Raw genomic sequence first — 11,613 nt, 5'->3', positions numbered from 1 at the left:
TCCCTTATATGTATCCTAAACTCCCAGCTACGGTACTCCAAAGCACCCGATCCTCTCCTACACACCTATTTTATCCTGGCAAAAATCCTGTAAAGTAACTTAGGCTGAGAGTAACAGAGCCTGGAGTAGCTTCCTCCTAGAATGGGGAATATAATCTGAACCTTCCCATGTATGGTCAGACACCACAGGACTGCCTTCCCCAACTTAGTGCCCTCTAGAAATATTGGTTTGCTCACTCCAGTCCTGCCTGCTTTGCTAGTCTGGAAGGGTGGCAGGGATCTGGAAGGTCGCCGAGAATAGCAGGGCTGCTTTGCTGCCGCTTTCAGAGGTTTACGGCACTTCAGCACTCTGGAGGACCATTCTAGGGACGGTTCTGTATCCGGGCTGTTCCACTTGTTCCTCTTCTGGCAGCAATCGTCGTGTTTTCAACTAGGCTTTTCTAGTGGGCGTGGCTTCTCCTTGCGAAATCAAATCCAAAGCGGCCTGCCATGAATATTAATCAAACCCTCGACCAATTACAGCAGGCTCAGCTGTTTCGCCAGCTGAACTCGTACAGAAAGTTTTGAGTTTGGGGTGGGTTTTTTTTTTCCGCTTTGGGAAAGAGTTCAGCGCTCGAGCAGTGCCTGGAGCGGAGCTGCCGGACCGAAGGCAGTTACCGAGCTCTTTCCAGCTCGAACTACCGCGCAAGATGAGCGTAGCAGTGGAGGAAGCTGCCTTGCCGTCCATCTCCACCTTTGCCGGTTTGGTGCCGCTGGAAGAGAGGCGGCCCGAGATGGTACGGGAGCTATTGGCGGAGGGAGTTCTTCGGGAAGCGAGGACTTGCGATGTCTCAACTCAGGGAGCGAGTGTCGTCTCACTGGAGACGCGCACGGAGGATCTTTACAAACGTTGAAAAATTGAAAGTAGATATAAAGAGTATGAATATCTCTGGCAGGAGTTTCGGGACCGGCCGGGCAATTTTGAACAGAGGAACGCAAAGGTTCTTTTCTCCGGCAATTTTCTGTTCCAAATTGCCCAGGGTTGCTTCCCCACTTTGCCGTCTCTCCTTCTTGGTCTAGATGTGCGTAGCTATCTACACGCGCCTGTTGCTCTTTTCGCTTGGGCTGGGGACTGGAAGGAGGCGCGCAGATCTGCGGCAAGCAAAATCGTTTCTCAACCGCGTTCTTGAAAAGCTGTCGGAAAGGCACAGTTTAGGAGACCAACGCTAAACTAGGCTCGTAAAGGGAAAGTTTTGGAGTTTGTTAATCTGGAGCAAAGTTTTTTTTTTTCCCCGACAACCCCCTGCCCTGAGCAACGGGGTTGGCGTGTTGGCAGCACCATTCTCAACTTATCCGAGGTGGACGAGTTTATTAGTTTATTCTGGTCCTGGTCCAAAAGTACGTGCGGAGACTAAGCAGGGTGGAGTTCCTGATCGGGCTGATTTGATGTCCCAGAAAAGTTTGTTGCCATAATTGGCGGAATCCTTTATCTGGAGTCCCAACTCCATACATAGCTAAGCGTCGTCGGAAACGACAAACCTGTTAGTAAAGATTCTTAGGCTCGCTTAAGAGTTTCGTTTTAGGTGAAAGCAAGTTAAGCTGGGCGTCCGAATTTTGCGGATCTCCTTTCCTTTTTTTAAAGGGGATTCCTTGCACATCTTTGTGGGCAAAAACTCATTTTGCCTTTTCGAGTGCCTTTTCAGGTTTATACAGAAGAGTGCTGAGAAATGTGTAGGTTCGAGTTTTGCCTTAGCAAACAAGAGAGGAGTATTCTTGTAAACGCCTCGGTTGGGCTCGGAAGGGATTCAGGTCGAAGTTCCCTTGGCGGCAGAATTAAACGGATTTCGGCAAAGGGCGCTCAGCTCCGGGCATCTGTGGACACTCAAGACAAGTCCGGGGCGATCGCTCCGCGCCCGGCGCGAGGGGGTTCGCGCCAAGAAAATATCGCGGTGGCGGTGCGCAGAGGGCGGGACTGAAAAGTTCAGGTTAATTTACTCCTCCATCATTCCTCGGGGGAGGGGAGGTAAGGGACAGCTGATTCGGAGTTTCTTCCGATCCCGCGGTCGGGCCGGTGCGGGGTTCAGAGAAGCCTGGTCTCCGGGGAAGCAAGTTAGAAGGCCAACGCTGGGGCTGCTCGGAGAGAAGAGCGCGTAACCCGTTTTTCAAGTTTGGGGGTGCTGTTACTAATGCTGGGATCTGACTCCCGGGCGTATTAACTCCTTCCACGCGGTAACTCCTGCTCTTCCCTCCGCAGAGGCTGGCTCCTCCTTCCGTGGAAATTGCCACCGCCATCAAGAGGGAAGCCGACGAGCTAGGTAACTTCGTCGACCTGGAGTTCATCCTGGCGCACACCACCAACGGGCAGCCCAATGGCGGGGTGGGGCCCGCGCATCCCGGCGGCAACCCTAACTACCCTTTGCCCGAAACCCCGGAGAGCTGCGGCACCACCTATGATAGCGATAGTTCCAACTACCAGCCCCCTAACAAGTTCGCGGCGTCTTACCTGCCCAGCCCCGGGCACAGCTACGTAGCCGAGCTCTTTACTCAGGACATGCAGCAACCCCCTCCCTCGGTGGGTCCGAGCCACTGCGAGCTCCAGCGGCGGGAATACACCGAGCTGCGCGCCCCGGGCTTGGCCCACCCGTCCTCCGGCTTGCCCGGGGGGCTGCCCTTAGAGCACCTGCGCGTCAAGCAGGAGCCGATGGACGGTCACTCCTGCATGCTGAGCGGCCCGCCCGAGTGCCTGGCGACCGGAGCCCTGGACCACAAGCCCCTTCTGATGCAGCCTCTGCTCCAACACGCGTCTTCAGGTTTCCCCGGCGAGCAGATGGGCTCGGGGCCCCAGTGCCAGATGGGCGGCGATCTGGGCGCGCAGATGGGGGCACCCCAGCATTACCCGCGGCCTGCCCACCTCTTCCAGCCCAACTTCGCCGGGCAGATGCAGTCCCAGTTCCACGGACACTTCAGCGTCTTTCGAGAGCCTTTGAAACCGCGCGCCCAAGGCATGCCCGGGCTGCTCGTCACGCCGCCCAACTCGCCCGTCTTGGATTACTACGCCCCGATGGGTCCCCCGGAGGAATGCAAGCCGAAAAGGGGTCGCCGGTCTTGGGCCCGCAAACGCACCGCCACCCACAATTGTGAATTCGCCGGCTGCGGGAAGACGTACACTAAGAGTTCGCATCTCAAAGCGCATATGCGGACCCACACGGGTAAGGGCATCGGGCTGGCTCTGGAGGGGCATTGGGGGGAGGGAGACTTCTCCGGCTTGGTGAATATTGGGGAGCAAGCCTCTTGGGGGGGGAGGTTTACCCCACCCGTGATGGGATAGAATGCAAGGGCACGAGAGGCCAGCCCCCCCCCAAAGTTAGAAAGACATTTGTAGAGGGGACTAGAGCTCTCCGGCTGATCTGGCTCTGCCTCAGGGTTATGCTACAGGACCTCCGGAGTTAAGTGTCTTCCAAATGTATTGCTTTTACTTGTCCAAGAAACCCGAAAGTTAAGCAGGACAAGGCAGCTGGGCCGATGGCTTTATTCAGCCCATCGAATAGTTTTAAATAGACCACTTATGGATTTGAACTCTATTCAAAAGTAACTTTCTCTCCCCCGTTCAGTGGGGCACTGTCAGGAAAGTGTGTGTTAGCCTGTAGCCCCGAGGATTTTAACAATAATCTGATGATCAGATTGGCTGTACAGATTACTTTTCTCCTCATTGGGGTGGGGGAGAAGAGAGAGATGGGTGGAGGCAGGATCGAGAAGATGAATGGTGCAATCTAGAGGCAATAAATTCAATTCACCTCGATAGCCTTTCCTAACGGGAATTTAAGGAGTCTCCACACATTTTGTGCTGTCTGTGTAATACGAAAAGGAAGCTTTGCACTTCTTTTCGCCAGGTTGGAAAGTTCACTAAACTTTTTTTTTTTCACTCTTTCCCAGGTGAGAAGCCTTATCACTGTACCTGGGAAGGCTGTGGCTGGAAATTTGCACGGTCAGATGAACTGACACGCCACTACCGCAAACATACAGGTGTCCGGCCTTTCCAATGCCAGCTATGCGACCGTGCGTTCTCTCGATCAGATCATCTGGCCCTGCACATGAAGAGGCATGTGTGAAGCATGGCTGGCTCCTTGGGGCAGTGGGGTGGACTATGGTAGGGCTGAAGAAGAGGGGAGGGGGGAATGCAAGAGACTGAGGACTCTATTTATGAAGGGATGGAATATTTTCTTATTGGACTAGCTAATTTATGTATATATTATTGAAACATTTTAATATTTAAAGAGGAATTCTATTGTTATGGAAAAAGTATGTATTTAAAAGTGAATAGTTACATAAATCTGCCTGCTGTAGGGACTGTAGTTTAAGAAAAGTTGTCCTGAAGGTTTGGTGTGAGCAGTGTAAGTGTGGCAGGATTATCTCCAAACCCTCAGTGTACAGCCATAATGCAGATCCCATCTTGATTGTCTCAAGCTGTTCATACAATTTTAATTATTGTTTGCTTTATTACACAATGGTATTTTTTTTTCTTGTCATGTTAAAAGGCTCTGTTTTATAAAACTACTTTCTAAAGTAGATCTTGAAATGGGGAAAAATTAAAGTGGGTGGAAATACGAATCCCTTTTTGTTCTTCAAATGGGTAGTACAAAATAAATGAAAATCCACACATAACCACCCATATTGATTTATAATATGTATAATTAATTATGGATTAAAGGCAAATATTTAAGCTTTTTTGATCTCTTAAAAGTAATGTTCATTTTTTTTTGCCAACCTTTTAGTATTAGCTTTTTTTGGTATTAAATTTTTTTTAATGACATTTTGTTTCAGCTGTAAAGTTTCCAGTATGGTCAATCTATTCAGACCAATAAACAACCTGTGATGATGTAACCCTTCTTAAAGCAAGTAACATCCACCAATAAGTCTCCAGCTGACAGCAGTGCGTGTTTTGGGATTATCCAACTGAAGAAACTAAAATGGCCACTTCCGGAATAGATTGTAAAATAATATATACTCTGAACAAAGACAAGAGTTGTGTTGGTAGGTTGTGCAAGCTATAGTGTCTAGGAACAAATGTTTTGCAGCAAAGTTCTGTGCTCAGAAGTAAAGCTACAAACCCATACACTTCAGGTTCCCATCTTCTTTTTCTTGCTCAGGGATGTTGCCAAAGCAGGACCAAAAATTGCCTTGATTCACAATTCTGAGAGGTGGTAAAACCACTTGGTTATAAATAGAGCCTTGGAAAAAATGCCTTATGAGAGTAAATAGAAATAAACTGTGCTATTTCAGTGCTATTAACCAATGAAAGCCACTGTAAGTTACACGCCTATGCATGCTAAATCACCACTTGGTTTGCACATTGCAGGCCATAACTTGGTTTGCTGATATTGGGTTAGCATGTTATATAAAAGTAGACATTATTTACAACCATGATTTATGGTTTATGTTTTCAACCAGCCAAGAACAAATACATTTGCAAATAAATATACGTAGTACTGCAATTATGATTAACAATGCAAGCCAGTTATATTGAATCAAAAATAAATCGGTTTGTCCTGTATCTTATTCCCAGATAAGCGTGCATAGAGTTACAGCTAAAATGTGGTTTTATATATATTAATTATAATACCTCAATGTGTTGTATAGGATTCAATCATGTATGGAAAAAGCCATTTGCTTTTTAACCACTGTGTAAATTTAACTCTGTTCTAATGCATATTAGTTTAGTTAATGAATTTTACTGGTGATGCCACTCCATCTCTCAGAACTGAAAGCACATGAATCTATGGCATTTTCTGAACTCTCTATTCATTTGCACAAACAAAGATGCCTTTAAAGTACTACAATAGTTTGTTCCAGAAGGCTAATTATTAATAGGCCATTGTTTTTAAACCATCAATAACTTTAGATGCCAGTTGAACCATTGAATTACTATTTTATGGACCTGTTCTCTGATGGGGGCGCTTCATTACACCCTCTGATTGTTAAATGATAAGACCCTTAAGGATATTTTTGTCTGTAAGTGGGGAACCCATATCTTGCTTCAGAACTCCTATAGCCCAGACCATCTAACAAGAGGGCCGAGACTGAATTGAGACTTATACCTTTTAAAAAAACCCTTAGGATCTTTCTCCTGACTTTTATCTGTGTCATTGGTGATACCCTCTAAAGCATAGGTGTCAAAACTCGCCGTGTTACATTGCTGTTTCGTGACATTTTTCCCAGTTTGACACCCCTGTTCTAAAGGATGATCATCAAGCCAGGTACTGCTGCAGCTGCATTTTTTTTTCTAAATGGCTTTTGGATTTTATTTTTATAAAGGGCATTTTTTGTCCATTTCTGCTATACTTGAAATGTTCTTTTTGGAGGGGAAAAAAAGACCTCTTAATATGTAGCTTATGCAAAAAAAAAAAAAAAAAGTTGTAATTCTTTTTTAAAATGCTGTAAATGAATATGTGTGTTTTGTTTTTTAATTGCTCAGGTCCATTTAATAAATGACCTCAGCTCTGGTATGTGCACTGCACCTGTCTGTACAGTTTGTGAATTACCAACTCCCATGCAGAATGTTTAGCTTTATGTATATGCATACCTAGAAATATTGTTGATCCAATATAAAATAAATAAAATATAATAAAAAGCAACCACTTTGTTTCTGATGTGATTGGAAAGAAGGTCTTTACATGAGAATAGTGACATTATTTGTTTAAGAGATGTCTAAGCACCATCTTTGAGGGCAAAGGCAGCTTTCATATTTAAGAACTAAATGTAAAGCTATTTTTTAAAAAAATTAAATACATAAAGAACAATCTAGTTACAAAGTTCAATATACCAGTAACAGCAGCAATGCTTCAAGTAAATCAGGTTGAAGAAAAATGTATTTAAGAACTTTTACAAAATTCTTAAATTGGAGATATACATTGCCAGATCTTATTTCACAATATAAAGGAATCTTATCATGTGCCGTTTTTCAGTAACTACACCTCTTTGGAAGACAGTTTTATCCTTTTGTTTTGTTTTGTTTTAAAACCTATTCTCTTTTCCTTATGTGGCTTAAGTAAGTCAAATTCAGGAACCAGTACTGTGATCCTGGCTGTAGAAAGGACTTTTAGATTCTCAGTTTAAAATGATCCCAAGTTTGTCAGTGTGTTCATTTTTTGAAGCTGGGCACTACCCATCCCTCTGGCTCAGTTGAGTTCCTGCACTGGATCTACTGGTCGTTTCACTCCTCACTAAGTACTGAGGCTTCCTTTTAAATTAACATGGGGTGACTAAGCTTTAGCAGGTCTTTCTCCATCTTCTCTCCCTCCCACAGCCACTTATGTACTTCATTTTAGGAGCCAGACTTGTGTAGACTTGATGTGGCATTACCTACACTGGCAAAACCGATTATCCCAAACTATGTAAGCTGTGGCTAGAACTGAGGACTGGAGAAGTTTCAGCCACATGCAAGAATTGCAAGCCACAATAATCTCCTTCATAATTCTGCTGGAGAAACATTCTTTTCTTGTTTATTTCTTAGGTGAATGCAGAACGGAGGAGTTTCTGCATTATTGGCCACAGTAGTACAGAAATCTTGAAGAAATTCTGAACCCCTAGTTAGAAATGAAATTGAGGCAACTATTTTGTAGAATTTGGGCATTGGGCTGGTAAAGTGTTAAGTGACACGGGCAAGTTTCATTTGTTGTGTTGAGTGCAGCATGTATATATCAAGCAACATATCTTACACAAAGGTATACAAAGGCAGCAACAATATAAACTTTCATGAAGTTCAGTCCACTACAGCGAAATTAACATATTTGCCCTTCTGGAAATGAACATAACCTTCAAAGATTTGTTTTCACTTTCCTACTACAGAAAAAAGATTCAACATAAGCTGACAATATAAAAGCATTTTATTTCTCATGCTGGAAGGTAGCTATGACTCATTAAATCTAGTATAGACTTGAGTTTTGGGTATGGTTAACCCACTAATGCATCATTTGGCTTCAACAAGCTACAGTAGTTATATTTCTATGTGTACTGTTAATTTTATACTTTGGGGTGGGGGAGATTCATACATTTGGTTCAGGGTGGAAATCACTTCCTCCTATGATAGAATCTTAACAAACATGCAACAAAACTGGATAAAACTCAAATGATTTTGTAGAATTCTTGATTAAAAAAAAACCAGACCAAGGTTTTGGATGATTTTTCCAGGGTTTTGTTCAAAAAAGCCTTTGTAAATGGCTGAGAACATGAAGTGAATGTCTGGTGAATTGGGAAAGCTATACTAGATGAGCTTTGCGTGTGTATGAGTAACTGGCTTTGGTAAAATGGTGTTCCTAAGCTACTCCAAACATCCTGTAATGCTGGAAAAGCTGGATCCAGAGTTTGTCTTCTTCATCGTCTTGGAATAAAAATCTGCAGTGTAAGATTGATTTGAATCTTTCTGAGAAGTAGAACAGGATGTTTCAGCCTACATTTCACAACTGCCACTTAGACCTTTGGTTGTCTGTTGTTCTGTTCAGATAATATTTGACATCAGTATCCTAATGAGGGAGAAGAGGGCTAAAACAATGCTTTTTACCCTTTAAGGCAAAATGATTATGTTCCATCTGCCCAATATTGTCCGTAAATAGCAAAGACATGCATATACCAATAACATTAATAAAAGCAATAAAGTGGAAATACAACTTAAATGGCACAGGGAAAAGAAAAACAAACTGTGTAAAAACCATCATATCAAACCTAGCATGGATACTTTTAATTTCAAAATTAAACCGTGATGGTAAGACTTCCAGGAAAAGGAATATCTTAGCCTGATGCTGCGTGAGCTAAGTCCAGCAATCTTCAGGAAGGCTTCTCCAAGCCAAGGCAGCAACAACAGAGGGGGTTTTCTAATCAGATTTGCTGGTGGTGAAATCTAAAGAAAGCCTCTAAAGCAGTGTTTTTCAGCCCCCAGCAATTCTGGGAGCTGGAGGTCACACATCTTAATATTGCTGAGGTTGAGAAATGATGCTTTGCACGTTTGCAGGTAGACCCTAAGTTTAGCCTGCTGGAAATTGCTATCATTTGGGGATCTTGCACTTTTACCTCTCCTGCAAAATAGGGGCTGCTTCAGAAAGTGTACAATATCAGTGTTACTGAGGTTAATAACATTGTGTTAGAGGGAGGAAAATAGCTTTCCGTACAGACAAAATGTGGAGCGGAAGTAAAGCTTTACCAAGAATGTTCTGATGAGTTCTTCACAAGTGTGCCTTTGGCACTTGGTGTCACTCTGGAACTACTGTCCCTGTTCTGAGAGCTGATCAGAGAAACAGGGGGAAAGAGAAATTCCCTGAGCAAGTCAGCCAATGATGTTCGAATCTAACAGGCTAGAAAGTATGAATCTCTTAATAATTTGATCCTACAAAACGGTAAATGGGATCTGTGGTTTTACTTGCTGGACTGCTGGCAAGGAATGAAACAGGGAGGGAACCAGCTCAACCTGTACTAGTAAGACCCATTGTTAGCTAGATTTGTGCATGGAAGGAAATGAAGCTATTTGTACAAATATAAAGACAGCCTGGTATTCTACGTATAGTATATAGTACTAGCTGGGGTAAATATAATGGGTCTATATTCTAAGTTAGATTCTAAGGAGCAGTATTTTTAGCTTATGATACAAAATCTTAACACTGGAGTGATGCTGAAGAGACTTCCTCTAAATTTAACAAAATATTTTTTATATGCCCCCTTGTGCTGATTTTCTGTAATGCGTTTTCACATTAGTTGGATATAACAGGGCTAAAATTGCATAACACCATTAGCTTCCAAAATCCATTATGAGGCAATCTTTAATTAAGTTTTCAAAAGAGTTGCAAGCTTTGAATTTCAAAAAAAACAAGAAAATGTAAAATCCAGAAAAGAAAAAAATAGAGGAGAAATATTTTGATATCTGAGTCATATACTTTTTAATTTCCCAAATTAAAGTTGTAATCATGCACCTTAGTCTCCCCTAACTAAGGGGAGGATAGGAGCTCTGATCTGATACCTCTGAAGAGTTCCAGGTTAAGATAAGGTACATCTTGTTCAGTTATTTGAAAATACAGAATTCTGCGAGTGAGATGGAGGTTCCTAAATTTATTAAGTAAATAAATAGGATTGCAATGTTACGATGATTGTGATATGGAGGCAGAAGATGAACAAAGGAAGGCAGATTGATAAAAAGAAAGCACTAATTAGTGTGAGCCATCTAACTAATTATTGTTTCATTTGTGGAATCTTATATGTGCCAAATGATTAGGACATTAAACCCAACATAGTCTTTGATGGAATCCAAAAAGATCTTTCTATAGAAATGACTAATAAAGTTCAGAGCAAATAACAATAAAGTAATACACATTAGATTAGTATATTGATGAAGGTGTTGTTATTGTTAAAGGACCGAACAGGACCATCTAGCTACGATAAAGATCTTAAAGTTATGAATAAAATGTTACGATGACAAAGATGATGATTTTGTGAGATTTATATCTCACCTTTCCTTCAGGACCTCAAAATACTGCACACAATACTTGGCAGGTGGTTCAAGAAACATATGTAAGATTTTTATAATCTTCTCCGCACATTCAGCATATGGAATTGTCTGGCTCAAGGGAAATTGCTTGGGCCATGATTGAAGATAGCTTTTGAAAGAGACCAGAAGATTAATGGTAGATAAAGCCATCAGTGGGTGCTAATCAAAAGGGGATCTCCAGCTACCACAACAGAGGAAATGATAATGGAAAGGAGAGAGAATAACAAGAGAGAGCCTCCTGAGTAGGTTTCTGGGAGGCCTTGTTTGGGAAACTCATACATGCATGGATAGTCCCTGTTTTCTGAAAAACCGAAGTGGCATTACTTTCCTAGTAGGTTCTTATTTTCTTTATATTTTCTTATTTACATTCCCATTAAATTTCCTTCCCTGGTTTGGCAATATTGGTCAAACTGACTAGGAATTCAAGGACTTAGCGGCCAACATTTGGATGGCCCAGAAGAAGAAGGTTTTTAGCTGAGATTTTATTTCATTGTCACTAACATAAGTAAATTCTGTTGACCATTATTTCAGGCATTGCTTCACCTTTCCATAACCCCCATTTTCCTCTACATTATGCTTTTATTGAAAATTAAGCACAGACTCAACATCCTATTTTTTTTTCTTCTGTTAGACCTCAGCTGAACTATCCTGCAACTTCAGCCCTGCTAACCCAGGAGTCTCAGTGTGCATAGGTTGTGATATCAACCAGATAAAAGACTTTTTATAGGGAAATCTGACTCAGAGTGTGACTGATGTCCGATAGTATGAGATATGAATGCCAGGCAGCAAGAAGGAGCTGGAATTATCACTGCCCTGTGGACTCAGGTGCCCAAAAGCAAATGTTTCCTAAGGGTGGGGCTTGCCTGTCCACTGGAATATGAGTGATAACTGTGATTTAATAATCTCAGTGTTCAGGTTGTAATCTAAGCAGAATTATAGGACAGTGTGCAAAACAAGAAAAAGTGGCAAAGATCAGATTTGGGCATACATTCAAATGTATGGCAAATTGCATTTTCTTACACAGATGTTCACAGAAAGCCTATCAGTATAAAACTCAAAAGATCTGAAGTTGGTATGGATATAACCAGTGATATAATATGAATGAAT

The 11,613-nt window shown here is 42.5% G+C and overlaps 1 protein-coding gene across 2 annotated transcripts; it reads left to right on the top strand.

Annotated features, from left to right (window-relative positions):
* Nucleotides 1-550: 550 nt before the first annotated feature.
* On the top strand, nucleotides 551-6,610 carry LOC117664112 (Krueppel-like factor 4). 2 transcript variants are annotated; one of them, XM_034414906.2, is made up of 4 exons: nucleotides 551-775; nucleotides 2,233-3,187; nucleotides 3,912-4,125; nucleotides 4,800-6,085. In XM_034414906.2, the coding sequence occupies exons 1-3, from the start codon at nucleotides 689-691 to the stop codon at nucleotides 4,085-4,087; spliced, it is 1,218 nt and encodes a 405-aa protein (XP_034270797.1). In that variant the 5' UTR covers nucleotides 551-688; the 3' UTR covers nucleotides 4,088-4,125; nucleotides 4,800-6,085. The 2 variants fall into 2 exon arrangements, with proteins under 2 accessions (XP_034270797.1, XP_034270795.1); XM_034414904.2 differs by having other exon boundaries at nucleotides 556-775; nucleotides 3,912-4,077; nucleotides 4,800-6,610.
* The last annotated feature ends 5,003 nt before the right edge of the window (nucleotides 6,611-11,613 follow it).

This window comes from Pantherophis guttatus, chromosome 3, assembly GCF_059756535.1.
Source record: "Pantherophis guttatus breed Tessera chromosome 3, ASM5975653v1, whole genome shotgun sequence".
In the NCBI taxonomy this organism is placed as follows: domain Eukaryota; kingdom Metazoa; phylum Chordata; class Lepidosauria; order Squamata; family Colubridae; genus Pantherophis; species Pantherophis guttatus.
The sequence above is the reverse complement of the archived record's forward strand: the minus strand, read 5'-3'. Positions and strand labels throughout refer to the sequence as shown.

Excerpts from the sequence above, each read along its gene's own strand:
- LOC117664112 (XM_034414904.2), top strand. The coding sequence starts at position 689 with ATGAGCGTAGCAGTGGAGGAAGCTGCCTTGCCGTCCATCTCCACCTTT. Across the intron at positions 776-2,232 it reads AAGAGAGGCGGCCCGAGATG|AGGCTGGCTCCTCCTTCCGT; the intron begins GTACGGGAGCTA and ends TTCCCTCCGCAG. Across the intron at positions 4,078-4,799 it reads CTGGCCCTGCACATGAAGAG|CTGTAAAGTTTCCAGTATGG; the intron begins GCATGTGTGAAG and ends ATTTTGTTTCAG.